Source organism: Erithacus rubecula (genome assembly GCF_903797595.1).
Source record: "Erithacus rubecula genome assembly, chromosome: 2".
Taxonomy (NCBI): Eukaryota; Metazoa; Chordata; class Aves; order Passeriformes; family Muscicapidae; genus Erithacus; species Erithacus rubecula.
The window spans coordinates 71,803,813-71,824,109 of NC_136685.1; the positions used below are offsets into that span (position 1 = coordinate 71,803,813).

The 20,297-nt window shown below is 39.2% G+C and overlaps 1 protein-coding gene across 1 annotated transcript in view; it reads left to right on the top strand.

Annotated features, from left to right (window-relative positions):
- Positions 1 to 20,297, top strand: part of LOC306798661 (ribosomal protein S6 kinase alpha-2) — a 150,402-nt gene that overhangs the window by 94,254 nt on the left and 35,851 nt on the right. Inside the window, exons 9-12 of the mRNA XM_079298863.1 lie at positions 3,914 to 3,984; positions 4,800 to 4,888; positions 9,563 to 9,627; positions 17,313 to 17,415. Coding sequence (XP_079154989.1) covers positions 3,914 to 3,984; positions 4,800 to 4,888; positions 9,563 to 9,627; positions 17,313 to 17,415 — 328 coding nt within the window. The remainder of the gene's footprint in view (positions 1 to 3,913; positions 3,985 to 4,799; positions 4,889 to 9,562; positions 9,628 to 17,312; positions 17,416 to 20,297) is intronic.

Below are 20,297 nucleotides of genomic sequence, written 5' to 3' on the forward strand. Positions count from 1 at the left end.
AAAACTCTTGTACAAAGTCTGATCTAAAGTGTACAAAACTCTTGGCAGGCCTCCCAATGCAGTGCTTTTGCAGTTCATCCTACCAGCTGATTTACAAGGTCACAGACCTTATGGAAGTGGTATTTCTATCAGTTCAGGAGAAAAACACTGTACACTGTTAGTGTCATGTGACTAGAGAGGGGAATATAATTAGAGAAATGGCTGTGATGACTTGGTAACAGTCCCAAACAAGAAAAAATGTGTTTGTATGTATCAGCAAGTAATTAAGTCTTCACAAGAAAAGAAAATGTTCCTTTAGTATCCAAAGTATTCAGCTCTGTACTAATTTTGTAGTAACTATACTACAAAACTATACAGTGGCATTGGAAAAAATCAGTGTAAGACATTAAAATATCATAATCTTCTTTACAAAAATTCCATTATAGTACTTGTTTTATGTCCAGTGCAAGAGATGGTCTTCACAAGCATTATTTTGAATGTTTAAACTTGTTGCTATGTTAAGGGATTCAGCCCTTTGTGAGCACTAATTTATTATGTTTCACACAGACAATTAAAAATATTTAATACATTTTGCAAGTATTAAACGGAGTGCTTGAGCAGTTCTCCAATACCTGGAAAGTAACTGAAAGTGTTGAGAGGAGAGCCTGGCCATTCTGATGAGAGTGTCTCTCTGTTTTTCAAAACCAAGTGGCATCAATTTTCTTTGTAGCTTTGTGTTTTATCCTATGCTCACAATATTTCAGCAGATTTAGGCTGAAGAAGTTGCACAACCTGTTCCCCTTCCATCTATCAGGAAAATACATCTGGTAGTTACCCAGGCTGAGGATTTTTTCTCATCCATTATCTTCTCCAATATCCATCCTGGGTCACTTCTTCAATCCTGAATTTCCTCAGGGAATGTGCCATTCTTTTCCAAGGTCTTCCCACATGTATATCTTCTGGGAAGTGCTCATGTTTTGCCTTGGAGACTGCCCTGAAAACTAGAGAAAGGAAGCACTGTGTGGTACATTGAGACCTCAGCAGAGATTGGATTATGTGACTCCTGAGGCCCCTTCCCATTAAGCCTAATTCTGTGGTTCTCTAAATAGGCAGGTGAACTGGAACAAAGAATATTTTCCTTTCTTGTACTTTCTTTGGCACAGAAAGGAAGTCAGGGTTGGAGGGAGGTGCAACCTTCTGAAATGCTGTCTAACAGAAGGTGGTCTCCAAAACACCTGGGAAGTGAATTGGTGGAAGGAAGGAGCAGATGGTTCATACAGATGGGGAAGCAGGGAGGAGGAAAACTGAGTTATCCAGCAAAACTATAGGGACTCTTTTAATAGATAAAAGTACTGCAGAGCTCATTCACCCCTAGTCTCAGCTTCTTGTCAAGCTGCTGTGACCCATACAGCTCTGTATTTATCTGCAGGAGTGTAAGCACCATGTACCCACTTCTGGATTTGTGTTTAGATTTAGCAATATTTTTGACATTTTGTAAAAAATAAGCAGGAAGACAGGTCGCTGTGCAGTGAAATGATAGCTTGAACTGATGAAATGAACAATTTCTTCTTTTTTTTTATTTCAGTCTTGTTCTTTAATTTTTAATCTTCAACACATTTAGTCAGGACTGCAATTGAGAAATTAATGCTTTCTTCCAGGTGCTGCTTAGCTGAGTTCATTGAAGTAAAGAGCTCTGTACACTCAACTTATGTGGGTGCCTTTCACTTCAAATATTGATGTTAAGTGCATTTCTTCTGGACCTGAATTAATCTCAACATTAGCCTGCGTAATTGGAGGTGTGGTAACCAAGTGCTGGCCATTACAGCAGCACAGTAAATGTTTCCTGCAGCCTCTAGAACTCTCCCCTGCTCCCTCCTGCAACTTAAATTTCTTCCAAATTCCTTCCTTCTCATTTCCATCCCTTGTGGCCACAGTCCATGTGCAGGTATTCCTGGGATATTGGAGTAGGTGGGAACTGCAGTCCTTTCCCACTTAGTCACTGACCAAGCAGCTGCTTTTATCTGCATCCTCTGCATCAGCACTGTCAAGCCTGTTTATATGCCAGTATAAATGAGATGTAGCAGCCACTGTTGGTGCTGATAAATTAGATTTATTATAATAACCAAGTAACATGAGCAAGTGTAAGTGAACATTAGGTACTTACCGTGAGCATAAGCACTCTAGAAGTCATGAGGAGGGCTTGGTACAATCTGTACCATTTCTGCTGCTGCCTTGGGAAGCAACGTTCTCTGCCCCTCATTCCCAATACATTTGAGCACTTCTATCAGGACTGAGGCTCTAATAGGTCAGAATTACTTTGAAAATGGTATTTAAGCTCCAGCATCATCTAGGCAGGTTTAAAAATTCTCCCCTCTTTCTTTGTAGAAAACAAGCTGCTTTCCTCCAGGTCTGCCAGGCAGTTTTCTTGCCTCTCCTAACTCAAGCAGAAGTTAATACATTTCTTTTGTTCAACTCTTGTTTATATTTGGCAGCCATATACATTTTTAAAGTTGTTTTATTTCTGTTTCTACTATGTGCTTTAGTGCCTTGAGGTAATTTGTTGCTAATGAAGATTAATCCTTCAATTAACTATATCCAATTAGTTATCTGGCTTCTAAACATCACCTCTGCCCTTCTCTCAAAATTAGAATAGCAATTGCACCATTAGTTTTCTTCTGTTTTCCATATTTTTCTTCTGGTATAGCTGTATTTATTCTGGGCAAAAGGAAGAGTCAGGCTGTGGGGCAATGACACAAGTTTTGGCAATGAAAGAATCCTTCTTAGCACAAACACGCCTTTGGGGAGCACTGCGATTTCTTGTGGGATAAGGTACAAAAACTATATAAACCCTGAAGAGTCTTTCCTGCCTTAGCAGGTATTTACTTACAGCAATGAGTATTAGGTATTAGATTAATTAATTTCTCTAGTTAATTAGTTTAATTTATCTAGTTAATTAGTTAGAAGAGATCCAAAGCCTGAGTGACAGACACAAACAAGTAACACCTCACCCTCCCCTCAATGGACACTGTTTTCCTTTGTGTCCAAGCTGAATTATGTTCTTGGCATCTTTATATTTGGTGATGCACTGCCTTCAGCCTCCCATGGCCAGAGAAAGGAGCTGCCACTCCATAAAACACTATGGTGAGAGCTGTGTGAAAGACCTGGTGCTGAATCCAAGTTAGGGAAGCTTCTTTGGCTGGGATTTGGTTGGGTTTTTTCACTTCTTACAGATATGAAATTCCTGTCAAATTTACTGAAAGCACTGATCTGTCTCCAAGAAACCATAACTGATTGATGTTTCAACACTGGAGTTAGGCAAATAATTGATGATGACTGTTGAGTTTTGCTTTGAGATTTAGATTCGGTTAAATGTGACACTTATGAGATCCATCACTGGGTACAGCCAGAGGAACCAAAGCAGGAGAGAAAAGGCATACTCAAAAGCCTTGAGGATGCAGGGTTTAATCTTGTTTCTTCTGCAAAATACAGTAGAGGTATCTTTAAGTGGTGCAGATATACAATCAGAGAGGTGGTTTGACTCAACCTAAAAATCCATTTTCCTTGCATGGTAGTCCATGCCAGACACCTAAGAAGAGCCATATCCATGCAGGCTAAGGGTCCCTCCAGCCAAATATCTTATTGCCAGCATTGGTCATAAAACAACAGGTGTTGGAGGAAACACAATATATGACACTTCTTCCCAAACATACCAAAACTTGGCAACAAATATTAGTGTAAACAGTTCAACATGTCTCTGGAATAGAACAGTCATCCAGACTTGCTGTGCCATTTTTTTCTGAAGCACAGCTTGTTGGATCACATCTTTTCCTCTAGTTTTCAGTTGTGTTGGAAATAGAAGAGGGATGTGGTGTCTTTCAGCTATGCAGACCATCCCAAGGCACATTTAATTTACCATTTTTTTATGGCTCCACAGTTTGAGATGCTGACGGGATCGTTACCCTTCCAGGGAAAAGACAGGAAGGAGACAATGGCACTCATTCTCAAGTGAGTATCAAAACTGCTTTCATTCTTCTGAGTTAACTTTGCCCTCTGGAGACTCCATAGGGCACAAGTATGTGATGGGTAGACAATAATTATGTGCATAATGAACTTTCCAAAGTGTGAATTTAGTAAGGCACACATAGCTGATGCCTGTGTCTAACCCTAAAACTGCCTTCAGAATAAACAGTAGGAAGTGAATTATAAGAGGGCCTTACAAAAGAATTTTTTCTTTTTTTTTTTTTATAATGTCAGTATCCACAAAATGTGGGAAAGACAGATGTTTGTGGGACAGCTTATATTTTGTGGTTGCCAAGTTTCAAATATTTTCCTTTGTGATGTCCCATTCATTTAATGTTAAATGCACACAAAAGTATTTGAAGCTTAGCTTTTATCACTAATGCATTCTTTTAATGTAGTGGTGGATGGCCATGAGAAATGTTTCATTGTCTTTAAAGAGTATGCAGTCTAGGATAATTTTTTTCATTAAGTTTCATTGTTTAAATTCCTCTTGATTCACAGATTTATTCCAGCAAACTAAAAAAAGTAAAAAAATTCTGTAGGAAAATGACCTATTTAGGTTGCAAAATTCTACGAGATTCATTAGATCAGGTGTACCTCTAGTGAAGTCAGGGGTAAAACCTTCCTTAAGATCAGCAGAATAAAATCAGCTTCTCACCCTGCATTGCACAATGCTTGGTCAGCCTTTGGTCACTGATTCCCTGCCCATCCTGACCACTACAGTTCCGCTGTTTCAGCCACAGTGGGGTGGGAAAAAGCTTGGAAAACCTATTTTCTTTTCAAGTGCTGTGTTCTTTCAGAGCCAAGCTGGGGATGCCGCAGTTCTTGAGCATAGAAGCGCAGAGCCTGCTGCGAGCCCTGTTCAAAAGGAACCCCTCCAACAGACTGGGTACGTGTGGGCTGGGTTGGGACAGCCACTGTGTGCTCCCTGCCTCAGCTCTGAGCTGTGCTCATCTTCTCCAGTGCTTATCCCTTCACTAGATGGCATCTGGCATTCCTCCCCAGAGCACAGTGAACCTTCAGCATCACTAGAGAAGTTTGTGAGGAGTGCAGGCAAAGCATTGGAATCTAAAATGTGATATTAACTCGTGTTTTATTTCTTTTGATAAAGAGGGTAAAGAATGAACTGCCAGCTTTTAGAAATGATTCAAGGTACCTGCCATGTATGATAAAACAGGGAACTAAGAAACAGGTGTGGTTTAAAATCTGTGTAATTTAGCTGCAGATCTCAGGTTTCATCTCTCCCGTTCTCAAACGCATTTCAATCCTGTATCACTCTGTTAGCTAGGGGCAGTCTAGCAGTAGACTTTATCCTTAATTACCCAAATGCATCATCTCCTTTCTGCTGGTGTTGATGCCTTGAAGTGGCTACCTAAGCTAGACAGAGTTAAAAGAATAAAGTTGGTATTTTTAAAGACCTTCAAGAGATATACCTTGGGCAGTTTTTCAGAAAGATTAAGTTTGGTCAATTTGCATATCAGGGGTTAATTCTCCAATTACAGCTTCCGGTAAGGAAGTCATATTCCCCCAGCTCACTCCCCCACACTTCACTCCTGTTTATACTTTTTGGACCTGTGGCTGTGGTGTGTCCTTGGGTCTCAGGCCCAGAGGGATTGTTTTGTCTAACCAAAATGTGAAGATAGTTAACTACACTTTTATGGAGTTTAGACCTATGCACTAATGCAGTATAGAATGCAAAAAAAAATAAAAGCTAAAATCTTAAGGCATCAGTGTGTCTTCACCCTTTGTTAATAACCCTGTTTAGATTGTGAAAATCTGACATAAATATTGGATAATGTATCTTGTGTCATATGTTCCTTTGTTTACAGGTTTTATCAAAAAATTAATTGCATTTGATGAGGTCATGGACAATGCCTCAGGCATGACTGCCACTTCAGATTTTGTCATTGTTCCTCACAGGTCCCCAGTGAAGCCCAGTGCTGGGTGGCAGTGGGGATTGTCCTCTCACTGTGTCCCCTCTCCTGCTAGGGGGATCCCATTCCACAGAGGAAATGCCTTCCCAATTGTTTTACCTCTTGGTCTAAATGGGAGCCGTGTAGTCTGATAGACTGCAAAAACATGAGAGTAGAAAGGACACATTTTCTCAGCAGGTTTCAATTGCTCTTGAGCAATTTGTTTTACACTGGAAAATAGAGTATTTGGATTCCTAGGTTTAATCTCTGTTCAGAAAAAATAGGTGCTGCACCAAATATGAACTTTTTGCCACTCTCTACCTCTGTTTTTCTGCTGTTTCTTCCCTGTCTCCATCTCTTGGTTTTATTCTGCTCTGCTCATTTTCCATCCAAAATGGAGCTCCAGTGGTCAGTGGGAGTCTCTGGATACCAGCCCTTAAGTAAAAAGCTACTCACTAAAACTTGGCTTTAGCCATAACAATTCTAACCCTCATATGTTAATAATGAGGGATTGCTAGGGGTCAAGGTTTTAAAATTTGAGGTTTGTTGAAATACTGAGAAGGAGAAAAAAAACAAACAAAGAAATTATTTATAATACAAAGATCCAAGGAAATAAAATCCAAAAGAGTAGCAGAAAAATAGGTCTTAACACTTCAGAGATAAGGGTGGAAAGCTCCTGAAGGCATTCTCTGTTTTGACTGATTGAGAATCAGCACAAAGGAAGATGGAAAGGGACCTGTTGATAAAAAGAGAAGAAAAGCTTGAATGGTTGGCCTAAATACTGAACAGAAGTCAGTCGATAAAAGGACTGCTACAACCTTGTGGATTTTAGTTTTTCCTGGGAAAGGAATAATAATATTAAAAGAAAAGTAGGCTTAGACATCCAGTTTTGAAAAATCCTTGGAAAGTTAATGAAGCATGCTAAAATAAATGAACCATAATATGAATCCAAGACTTGATTTCTGCAATTGTTTCATAAATTTACAAATATGGAAAGTGCATTTAGTTCCAAAATCCAATTTTAAACATTTACAAGATAAAAAGATGCTTTTTTGCCATTTGATTTTGGTACCTTAAGAAACAGAAGTGAGGATTGATTATGTATTTTGAAATTTTGCTTTGAAATTTTGTTTTGAAGCTTTAGATTATTAATGGAAGAAATATTAGGGTCAAAGCAAGTTAGGACTGAAAATAAATTTAGTAATTTGATTTACCTGCTTCTGGTTTTAAGTCTGATGCCCATATTAATATTTATGACAAATTTTTAAGGAATGGAAATTTTTCCTTTGGTATCCCTGGTCTTGGGCTCTGTCTGTTCTTTTCTAAGCCAATTTGCTAGTGTCTTACAGTGTCTGAGCATTTATCCCAGTCCTGAAAAATCAGTCTGGCACTTGTGTTTCATCCTGATGTGGTAAAGAACGTTTACTGCACGTTGCAGTTTCCAATCACCACCACTGAACTCAAAGCATTTTTCACAGACATTTCTTTCCTGAAGATTTGCTTAATGCAATTCTCTTCAGAGTAACTCTGTTGGTTTTGTGTTTCTGTTGGCATTGCTACAATCAGAATGAATCTGCCAAGGGAATCTTGCAAATTTCAGACTGTGAATTGAACAAAAATATGCTAGGGAAGCCATGGAGCAAGTCCTATTCTAAGACTTCTTATTTTCTTGTTCAGTACCCATGGACCATAAAAAACTGCCTAGGGGCATGTAAGAACAGGATAAACACATATGTTGCTTCACCCAAATTTTCTCCTACCCTATTCCTGTTTTAAGGTCAAGCAAGGAGTTTCCTGAGCCTCTTGTGGTTTGTTGATGAAGTAATCTTCAACAGATTTCTTTTCAACGGTTTCCTGGCCTCCCCATGAACTCATATAAGTATTTTGCACCACATAATCTTTTCCAAGTAATTCCACATCACACAACTGTCTGTTTCCTGAGGAAACATCTCCAGGTTGTTCTAAACCTCATTTCTGCTGGCATCATTTAATGATCTATTTTATACTTCCTTGGTCATCTGTTTCCAGGCTGAAAAGCCCTGACCTACTCAGTCATTACATAACATTCCTTGTTGGCCTTCTTTGATTTTTTCCCAACTTTAGTAAGTGTACCCTTTTACAGGGGAGTGTGTCAGCTACAATCCATACTTCAATTGCAGAAATGCAACAGACTTACACAGTGACAAATGTTGTCCCTTTTGTCCTCTTTTCATTTTCTAAGGTTTGATTTCATGTTCTGTTTGCCTAGAAATGTCTGTCATAACCCACAGACTCCTCAGCAGGGATGATCACCTCTGAGCACAAAATTTTGTATTGCAGGCTAGAATTGTTTACTCCATGTGCATCACTTGTGTTTGCCTATACTGAAAGGGATGGGGAATTAATCAGATCATCCCTCTTTGCTGTTTTCTAGCAGGCCTGACAGACAGTCCTGCATGTTATGTTTACAAAGTGTTTGCCTCCCATATCCATTCATCAGTGAATGTGAAGTAGGCTGTAGGAAGCAGATCCTGATCATTGCATTTTGACAGATATCGACAACAGTCTTGTACACAAGGAGCACAGAAATCACATTTTACAAAAGCCTCAGTTGACAAGGCCTTTGTAAAGCTGCCTGTAATGTTGATCTACCCAAAGTACAAATATTGCATATTAAAAGCTGAGTCTCTCAGGTGCTGAGGGCCCCTTGCAAGGTGCTTAGGAATCCAAAATCCCTTTGGGAATCCAGGTTGCTCAGCATGCTCCTGAAGGCTGGGTACCCTTCAGGAACTAATTCCAGAATTGCAGTGCAAAGCCTTTGCTTCTGGAGTTTAATTCTCCTTGAAATTAAAATGAAAGGTGCTATTGATAAGGTCAAATCAACCCCCAAAAATGGCATTCTAAATCCTTTCTGACAGTTCTTTTAATTATTACTGAGTACCTGTTTGGTTCTGTGACAGCACTGAAGCAAATAAATTGAGCTAAAGGAATAAAAAAGTCAATCATCAGTGAAAACATAAGGCAAAAATAATGAAGGAATTAGTTTCATTACAAGATCTCAGAGGACTTTCCCTAAATTTCCTACAGTAGTAATGTAACAGAAATTTAATAGTGAAGGAAGCATAACACTGAGAATGATAATTTTGGTACTTTCAGGAATTTGAAGAAAGTACGTGAAGAGGGAGAACCTAAAACCCTGGCTTACCTCAAATAATTTCTGAGCCTTTTGGCATTTTGAATCTATACTTGCCTGCAGTGCAGCTTTCTGTACCTGTGGAGAACAGTAGCTAGTCAAGATTGGGAAGTCAGTGTGGATAGAAGAATTGGCACTGGTGGAGCCTTGCCAGAGCTTTGGAATATCCTGGGACCTTTCCTGATCTTGCTGGTGCAGGCACTCTGCTGTGGCTGTCTCACCCAAAGCCTTGGCACAGCCTCAGTTAGAGAAAAGCAGAAGACCCTTGGAATCAGAGGCTCATCAATGAAGTGCCCTTGTCTGTATCTCTGGCAGTTCACACCGTGGGGGCAGTTGCACCATTCAGAATTTCTTGACTAGAATGGTTTAGATGGACACTCTCACCTTGTCAGAAGGAAGGTGGGGATGGGCAGAGAGAGTAGAGACATCATGCAGCTCTCTTATAAGCATGACTTAATTTTGATTCTTTCATTCTCAGGTGCTGGGTTTGATGGAGTGGAAGAAATTAAACGCCACCCTTTCTTTGTTACTATAGACTGGAACGTAAGTGGAACAACGTTATTTTTTTCTTAGCTAATTTTTTTGAAGACAAACTGCCATGCATAGGAAAAGGATTGCTTTCTCTGACATAGAGAGCCTAACTTCTCTAACACAGAGAAGTTACAGCCTTTTCAGTGGGTGCCTCTGTCTCTCTTGCATGCATGTTGGCATCAGTACTCAAAATTGGAACAGTTGATCAAATTAAACACGATTCAAGTAAGACATGTCAGATGTGATTAACAGAATGGTAAACAAGGATTTATTTGATTGCTATCAGCTGCAGTTCATGAAGGTGGTGGTGCAGATTATCTGAGTATTTGATTTATACACACAAGAGGTTAAACCTCACATTTCCAGCATTGTATTTGTTCAAACTAACTTCTTCTTAGACAAACCTGGAGGCAAGCATTTTTCATTTTTGAACTGGACATCTGCCAGTGCATCAGAGCTGCTGTTTGCCACATCCCCTAGCATTTTCTAATTTGATTTTATCCAACTTGTGTTTTGGTATTGTTGTGTCTCTTCAGTATTTCATGCGTTCACTCATGAGTGCTAGTGCAACAGGTAACTTTGATACAGTTCTTATGGGAAATGCTGGTAAAACTAAGTGAATATGTGACAGAGCCTTTCTCAAACTGCTGCCCAGGACTTTGCAGTAAAGCTAATTCCTCTGTGACAGAACATTTTGTGGTGCCCAGGTAGCCTTTGAAAGGCCCACTAACCCATTTAATTTGGAAAAATTCATTAGAAAAATCTAATTTGGGTTGCATGCTGAAGAGTTGTCATGGCTCACAAACACATTAAAATATAATCAATGAAGGTGAATTTTGAGACTTTCCTTTATAGCCCAGCTGACTTTTAGTCCCATTAAAAATGTTCTGGAGTCTAGAGTGTCTTTTCTTTTCTAATTCTTACTAACAGTGAGATTCTGTGTGAAGACTTTACATTTATAAGAACAGTAATTGAAAATAAAAAATAGAGAGTCCAAAGAACTTGGGTTATTGATGATGAAGATAAGTTTAAATAATAATGTTAATATCAATAATAATGATATTATTTTCTGTATTGGCCCAATATTTCTTCAGACCTCAGCTTTTCTATTGAAATAGAGGTCAGATAATTACATCTTGCTGTAATAAGAAGCTCTGTAACAGTGAGAGGGTTTTTTCTTTCTTCTGTGTTTGCTAGGGGAGCAGCTCACTAACTCATCATAAATAAATGAGGCTCTGCATCTTGGAAAGGTTTTCAGGAAAGTAATTTCTGTCCCATGAGAATACTCAAGACCACCTTCTGTCATGATAATTGGTGATTCTTTCAAGCTCTGTTCTTTAGGAAACCATTTCATGCCTGTCTTAAGGAAACTCTAGAGTCCTCCATCATTTGAAAAAACTCTTACGGACAGGAAAATATCTACCACGAAGAAGATAGGTATGCTTGAATATGCCTTGGAGCAAGAGAGGAAGGTGGATTTAATTGCCCTTTGATGTGTTATCGAGCCCTCTAACTCTGCTGTGAAATATAGCTGTAAAAATTCATTTTAATCCAACATAATTAGTCCTTATTGCACTCTCTTGGAGACAGATCACTATTACACTGACCAGCTATCATCTTTGTAATATATTTCCTCATTTTATCCTAATTTTGCAATCAGTCAAGGAGATCTTGGGAGCCTTATCTTATTCCAGCAGCTACAGTTCTATATGCATTTCAGAGCGGTGTGAGCCTGGCTCTGAGCTGAAGCCAGGATTTTGGCTCTAAATTATCATCCAGACAGTTGTTAACATGTTCTAAATGGACAGAAACAGAACAGGGTGAGAGAACAGAAATGGATCAGATGTAGATGTTTAGCACTGGTCTCTGTACAGCTGGAGGGAAAGAGTCCCTGGTGCCCTCATTTTGTTCTCCCATAATGTGTGCAGAATCTCCCACATCAGTTTGCAGACAGTCAGCAAACAGCACTGTTGGGATGGGACAGAAATGATGATTTACTTTATGCCTTGGGAATGTAAAAGACCTGAAGAATAAGAGGCAAGCTCTTTCGGAGAACTTCTGTGCTACCTTGGCAGCTGTGAGAGACAGGACTGCTGTGACTGACAGAAAATTTCAGCAACTGTAATAAAACAATCCTCCATCAAAAGCCCCCTTATGAAGGGTGAGAACAGGTTAGGGTCTGCTAGAAATACAGTGTGAGACAGGTTTGTTTTAAGCATGATTTTTCCTACAAGAGTGACGTCATAACCAGGAACAAAGCACCTGGTTTCATCATCTAGTTTAAAGAGATTCATAAGAGAAATTAGTTAGCTTTTTCCTTCTAAGCTATGTGTGAAGTGATACTAGAAGTGCAGATGGAACCCTGTGACTAAGGCTTTCATTTCACATGTTTTCAGAGCTGTTCCCTTGGGTCTGGTTTGGAGCTGGTTATTTTCTCTGTCCCTGGAGTGTTTACCTGTTGGGGCAGTCATTTCCCATCTCTTGCTGTCTTCAAACAGACACAGCCAGATGTAATGTCTGGATGAACACCCAGTGGAAATAACATACAGAGTGCAGGAACAGCCCCTGTCAGGGCTGCAGATGCTGCTGCCTAGAACAGCATGCTGGTAGCCTGTGACCACTGCATGCCAAGGCAGTAAGGGCAATCCTGGAAAACTTGAATGTGCCCAGGGAACTTTCCTCCTCCCAGCCTTTCCTAGAATCCATTCCCATGTTGCAGGGTTCCATCCTTCAGCAAAATCTCCAGCCACTTCAGGTTTAACTTCTGGCTAACTTCTGCACTAAATGAACTGTGGACAATCTTTCCACAGAATCTGTGGACAATCTGAACCCAGACTAAAATGGTGGCATGAGACTCTTAAGATTCACATTTTTACAGCTGTAACAAAGCCCTAAATTCCCACTTTGCAGAGTGAAAAATAGCTGGAGGTTTCTGCAAATATCAGTCTTGCTGCTCTGAGGCATTCAGCAGGCACCATGACGCAAATCAAATCGATCTGTTGTTAAATGGATGGACTGTCTTTGATGATCAAGGCTGGGATGCTCAGGGGAGAGATGAGATGTCCAGCTCCTTGACAGTTTTACCTGCTTATTAACCTTGCACCTCCTTTTCTTCTTAAGACAAGCAGAGCTAAAAAGAGTTGACCTCAGATAATTTAAGTCATTGGCTCCAAGCAAGCACTGTCTGGTTCCTGATATTTTACTACTGTTTCTTCTTTCCAGGTCATGCATAATGAATTTCTGGCTTTTCATTGAAAATGAAAAACTAAATCCCTTTGCAGACTGCTGTTGGAGGACTGGGCTATAAACAGTAGTTTTTGTTTGGATGACAGACTAAATTTGAACTAGAGCAAATGACATGCTTGAAAATGAACTGTCGAATACAGCTGAGGAAAGGAGTGGGAAGAAAGTGGCTTCCACCTCTTTTTCCTTTAATATTAATCAGAGATCAAACTGAACTGAAAATGTGAATTATTTAATTTCAGATTTTACCAACAGCAAAAAATTAATCCTGGGGTCTGAATCCTGCTAGCTTTTCTGTCATTGCAGGGAATAACATTGAGTCATTAATCTAGGAGAGGACAAGCATTTAAGAATGTAGTTCATCCCTTTGTCTGCTTATTGGATTTGCCATGGCAGGTATATGTATCAAGGGAGTTTATTCTCACGCTACAAGCGCATCACTGTGGAGGGTAACATCCTTCTATTTCTAGAAAGTGTCTAAGGAATAATTCAATTCTTCATCAAAGAAACTCAGTTGAGGAAATTATTAAATAGTTTTTAATGAAATTAAACCATTTTCTTTTTCTTGATATTTGCCAGGCACAGTTACAGACCATTTACATCTCTGGAATATTTAGGGGTGTGGTTTTTAAAGATTATGAAAAATTAACTACTTATAAATAAGAAGGGAAAGAAACACAGTGTTGCAGCATTTATTACTAGTCTCTCATGTGTATTACTTAAGTTCCAGCTGGGGAGGTGTTCAGATGAAGATCCTACTAGGGATGTGCCAACATATTTTAAGAGGTCAGTGGCACCTGGAGTAGTTGTTTCAAATAAAAAATTGTCTGAAATCAGAAAGAAAGTCAATAGAAGCTCACAATTTCTTAAACTGCTATAGAAATGGTTTCTAGTTAATTCATAGGTACTAACTATGAAAGTCTCAGGAGGATGTGAGGGGTTGATAAGTAGTCAGAAGCATGGATATGTGTCCAGGTGTGAATATCCAAATCAGTGTTTTCACACCTTAGAGCCCATCTTCCTCATTCTGTGGATTATGCACTCTCTCAGCACAACCTCTGGATCCAACAACATCTGGATTTATGTGTTATGCTGTGATTCTTCATACCTGTCACTCATGTCTTTCTGTGCTGAGTCAATGCTGTGGCCAGTTTAAAAAATATGGTGATGAAATGTGGGAGCTCATTCTTTACTGGAAAAATAAGTAAATAAATAGTATTCTCAATAGAACACTAACAGCTAAGGAGTGCAATTCTCCCTTATGAATGTGGGAACAATGTGGAAGAAAAAAAAAAAATCCTCAGCGTTTTATACCTCTGCAAAATAACAAACACATAATGATCCTAAGTGCCCATCCTGAAATTTAAATGCTCCAGTTAGCACTATGGTATCCAAAGTCTCTTTTAACTGCCTAATGAGTTGTCCCAAAAGAAAAATTTGGATATCAAAACTGGAATTTAAGTCTGGAAAACTGGGACCCTGTTCCCATTTAAGCAGATTATAGAACTCATTGTAATTTTTGCATACAGTACTAAGACTATCATGAGTTAGATAGTATATAACTGCTTACCTTCACCAGAAGTTATGGACAGTCTGATAGAAATGGTCAAAGGCAATGATATGAATTTGACTTCCTGTCCTTTGCTGTCATTTCCCACTCTGGTTGGTTTCTGCCAGAAGAGGTCATGGTCATGATACATCATCCCTGAATAATTTGAGGACCATGGTAAGAGATAATATATTAATGCATTTCCTAAAATTAGAAGTTTTCTTGAAAAATCCATAAGGATCTCAAATCCTCCAAGAGATTCACTCTCTATGTGTATATGAAACAATGGCTGCGATTCTTACTGTTTTTTTAGATCAGCTTGTGCCAGGTTGAGTTTTGCAAGCTACAGGATGCAGGTTTCTAAAGGAAGAGGCATTCTGCTTGCAGCAGGCTTCATGTTTAACTGTGCTGGGTTCTGGTTTAGTGATATGGTTTGGGTTGTAGTGGCTCACTCAGAGAACTGAAGCCAGTGTAAGATGGAGAAATCCATAGATTATACTGCTCTGCTTTTCCTGGTCCTCAATTATTTCATTTAGTTTCCGTATTCAAGAGCTTAGTGAGGGAAAGGGTGTTTTAGGCAGTTTGCCTTTTGCTGTTCTGTTGTCTAATTTTTATCACAGGTGGGTAAGGAAATGGAAAAGGGAGTCATCAGGGTTGTGCTCAAAGGAAGTGCCTTTTACTCCCACAAGCAACTTGTTTCCATCCCCTCCCAGAAAGAGAATTTGTGATTATAAATCTTTAGGTGGTGTGTGACTCACGCTGAATCTCAAATCCCTCCCTAGTAGTGGAGGATGTGGGTTAGGGATTCAAAATACAAATGTAGCTACAGCAGCACTTAAGAAACTACAGATGGGGGAAGGAATTAAGAGGCCAGAGAGAATATGGTTACGATAATGAAAAGAGAGTGCAATTCCTGAATGATGCACAGCTCTGAAACATTTTCCAATTTTTGGACCTCACAGGATGAGCTGTGCAGTTAATTTCATGAGGAAGCATGTGCATGTGACCATACTGCTTTCTGCAGTAGAAGCACTGCAGTTGTGAATTAAGACAAATAGAGGGAAGCTGGGAAGCAAATAGCTTTCTCAAGGTTAAATCCTAGCAACAGAAAAACCTTCAGTAGGTGCTGAGTTCTCTTGTAAAGTTCTTTGTAGGCAGAAAAAGATGTATGTTAATTACTAGGTTGATCTGTTCAGCTGATGAGTGACACTTCCTGCTTAAGATTGGAATTGGCTTTTAATTATTTGGAAGACTGGCTTTCCATTGTGGCTTACAGCAGTTATTCATCTCCTTTCCTCTCCAAAGATATGGAGCAGCTTTACGCAAGCAGGAACTTTTTATGGTGAAACGGCCATTAATTATTACAGTCATTTCCAACCTCACTGTTTCACTTCCCAAGGTATCATAATTCAACCACAAAGATATCCTTTATGTTAAAGCTAATACTATGCTATAGAATGTTCTGCATCAAAACCTTTATTTATCAATGCAAAATCAAATTCAAACTATGGAAATATATATATATATCTTAGATTTGACCATATGCTTTGTATTACAGAAGTTAATTCCCCAGAAAATGCACAGTTAATAAGAATCTTCCCGTATGCAAGGAGCTGGACAAGCATTTAATAATGTCCATTAAACATTTTGAAAAATCAGTTCATTAGGAAGTTGCTTTAAGAGCTAACCTAAAAATACATATTACAAACAGTCATAAAGTTGAACTCTTCAGTTCTTATCATGACTTGAAAGTTTGCATTAAATGTTATATTTATGCTTAGACATGTTTATTATGGGGAACTGTCTGTGGCAACTAATTCAGCCTTTTGAAACCTGAGAACAAAAGCATTTCTAGAAAGGAAATGCAGTCTAAGAACTGCAACACAGGGCAGGGAGTCAAACTGGAGCTCTGCTCCCCATGCTGTATTCAGCATGTGGTTCAGCATTGGCCATTTCAGGCAGAGATGATGCAAAGATGGCTGAAATCAATAGGGCTCTTTCCATTAACCTCTACAGGCTTTGGGTCACATCCAGACATCCTCACCTCATCCTCACCTGCTTGTCTGTGTGTGTATGAATGCTTGCAATGGAGCATGGTGTAGCCATTTCTTAAAGAGCTCTGAGAATGAGTAAAAAGGCCAAAAAGTCCCTCGTAATAAAGGCAGGATGTACTAGGATGAATTTATGGTGATCCCCTATGTGATTCTTCAGTCACCAGCAGAAACTTGCCCACCTAGCAGTACTGTTATACACCTTCCTCTCTTCCTTATTTTTCCTTTGTTTTGCTCCTCACTTCAAGCTACATGTAGAGCTTCAGTGTGACTGCCCACCCATCCAGCATCTTTGGATGGGAATTTAATGTAATCATCAGCTTCCCTTTTACCAGATATGCTAAAAGAACAAGCCTCTTGTTTAGGTTGTAAGGACCAGGCAGCCAAGCCTGTTGCTCTGCTCAGTCTGGCAGCACATCAAACATTGCAGATTCTTGATAAATAATAAATGCTAAAGCAATCATGGCTCCCCAGAAGTTCTTTGTGCTGATTGCCATTGCTGCTGAAGTCATCCTGTTTCCTGGTCTTACCATTGCACGTCCCAGTCCTGCCTTTAGACCAGTGGTTTTCCAGATGACCCAGCTGGAATACTGTTCCAGTCTATGAGCTAAATTTTTGCCAGGAGCATTTGTGTTTGTGTTCAGGATTCCAGTAGCTAAAATGTGTGGGGGCCATCCAGGGCACAGATTTTAAGCTGACTGGTAAAGCAAGAGCCAGAACCATGGCTACATCATCCTTTTCTGTCAGTCCAGCAAGGATGGCATGGAGCTGAGAGAGTAGACCCTAAAGAAAGCAGGGGAGTCTATCCAGATGTACACACTGATGCTGATTGTGATCTGTTTTTCTCTTTGTAGAAACTGTACAGGAAGGAAATCAAGCCCCCCTTCAAGCCCGCGGTGGGGCGGCCAGAAGACACCTTTCATTTTGATCCAGAGTTCACATCTCGGACCCCCACAGGTCAGTAAGCTGGCACATGGGTAATATCTCTTTGCAGTTAGTAAATTCAGTCATCCTTTGCCCTCCCTATTCCAACACAACCCAAAAGTCTGATCACCTGTGGCATTACAGGGTTTTGCCATATCCAGCAGAAAGCAATGACTGCTTTTGCTTTTCCAGCAGAAGAGGCTCATAAACTTTCACTGGCTTCATATTAACTCATCTTCAGATTTCACATTTTATAAATGAAAAATAATTACTGTTTTGCTATTTTGTTACTCATCTTTGCTTACACTAGCTGAATTTAACTATTTAAAATTACCTTAGCTTCAAAGAACTTTGTATCTCTGCAAGTTAGTATTTAATTATATATTGCACAGATGTTTCATTTAATTATGACATCCCACAGACTGTGGGTTGTTGGAAGTTAATGTGTGGTTAAAAGCTATGAAAAATCATCAAGTTCTCAGGTCAGCAAAGTTATGCCAACAGGAAATTTGGCCCACAATATTTAGAAAATGCTTGCAGAGAGAATGTTGTTCCTGTAATTTATATTTCCTGACAGAAATACATACTTTGTACACTGTATATATATATATGAAGGTGACTTGCACAAAACTTGATCTTTCCACTCTTTTAAGGGGAAAGCAAGAATATCAATAATGTCCCAGTGGTAATCCCACTTATAAGGTTGCCTTCTGCTAGACATGGGTCAGTTGCATTACATTTCTGCCTGTGATGTAGCTGTGTAAAGAAGTACTTGTTTATACTTCCTGAAGTGTAAAAATTGAATTAGTTGTTGTTTGTAAAACACTTTGAAGATGGTAAGCACTGTAAATCAAATTGTGGTAATAATCAAATATAAAGTCTCAAGCTTCAATCCCCAAATTGCCCCAAAACTGTTGCAGTGAGAGGGAAAGATCTGAGCTTTCATTATGAAAACACCTGCATTGTAACACATGAATCAGAGCTGAGACTTCCTGCAGTTTTTGTTCAGGCTTATCATGACTGATACAATTTTTTCTTAAACTTCTATTCAAAGCCTGGCTCAAATTTCCTTTCATGGGGTTTGAAATAAGAGTATCTAGTCCAGATCTTTCCTCAGTTAGTTCCTATATTTTTCTTTTATTTTTTCAAGGATGTGCAGAGTTTTACAAACCATAAAAATTATGCATTCTTGTTTTTTCAGCTGTAACATCTACCTGTCTACAGTATATATTGGTCATGTTCTGATATTTCTATGCCACTGCATAGAAACACAATCTTTGGTTTCCAGACATCTCACATATCTGATTTTAGCTTTAATTTAGATTTCAGAGGCACTGATTTCTCTGAAATATTGTAGACTGCAAGTTAGCCTGGTGTTGAGGGATGTGTGCTCTGATGCTGCCATGGGAAGTTTCACTGATGTGCAGAAAAGCATTATGCGTTTGGATTGCTTTGGAACTTCACACTTCATTGCTTGTACTGACGCCTGGGGCTTTATTTTACACTCTACATGCTACTAATTTAGTCTAATTAAATTTGTTATTTAGTACAAAACAGTGACTTGGAAGGTTTCTTTTGGGGTGGTGGCTGGGGTGGGGAAATGGTCTGCACCAATTCTGCTTTGGGCTACCATGGATAGTGGCCTGAGAAACAAACATTTCAAAATAGGTGTAATTGGGAGTGTGAATCCATTTACACTCTCAGAATGATGGAAAATCCCTTGGAGAGTGGTAGAATATTTTGTGACCCCTGACTGTTGACTGGTTGGGTCAAACAAATTGGGAAAAATATCACAAATTAGCTCACATTGCCAATGGAATAGATCAATAATGTTTTTTTATTTTGTGGATTTTCTATTAGGACACAGACCCCGAACAAACTAACCCTGTTACTGAGAACATCCTCAGACAGAAAGTACTGTAATTATTTCTGCTTCATGATCATGCAGTTGTGTTTTAATGAAGCTGTCAGTCACTACCAAGGAAGGGGTACAGAAACATATTCTAGTTTAACACCGTCTTTATTAGTGAGTTCTCCTGTCTGAGGGCAGGTTTTTGTCAAAGTTTTGGATCCAGCAAATCTTGTCAGCCCAGTGATTTGCTGTACCTCAGAAACTTCCTTTACCCTGGAGGTTGAAACCTCATTCCATGGATTCTTAACTTCAGATCCGAGTGTGCCAAAGTTGTGGTTTCTGGCACTGTCAGAGCATTTATGTGGGTATAGTTTCACATCATTTTTCTCAGAGATCTGTCCAAGTTGGATTTGCTTTTTCTGGCCATTTTCTTCCTAAATTCACCACTGTGGGCCCACATCTCATTTGTGGTGACTCAGGTCCTTACAGGGAGCTGGAGCCTGAAGCAGTTTAGCTTAGAAATGGTGATTTGAGCAAGGATCAAACCAAGATCCTTCTTGTGACCCAACTTAGATTTCAGTCCACGAATGTTTGTAATTGGTGGGACAGCAGGCTGTAACCAGAAGGGATATTTTAGACTGGCTTTACCGAGAAAAAAGTATGTAAAATTTCACCTGAAGTATCTAGATATCCTCCTTTGCAGATAAGATGTTTGCTAACCCCAATGAAACATGATGAAGGAAACAACTTAAAAGTTATGAAGCCTTTGAAAACCCTTAAATTTAGATGCTCTAGTGGAACAAAGCATTATTACTTTTCACAGGAACAAAGATAACCATTATACAAGATTGGTGCTTGTAAGTGGATCTAATTCAGATAGATAAAATTATTCTGATTGAAAAGGCCTAGAAAAACGATTTAGTCTTCTGAGCTATCAGTTAATTAACATGATTTATGCATAATTTTGCACTTAGCAAAAATGTTTTAATGGGCAAATCAGTTGTTGGTGATGAATATTTAATAGCGAACACCAAATCATCAATAGTTCTTCTGCAGTATTTGC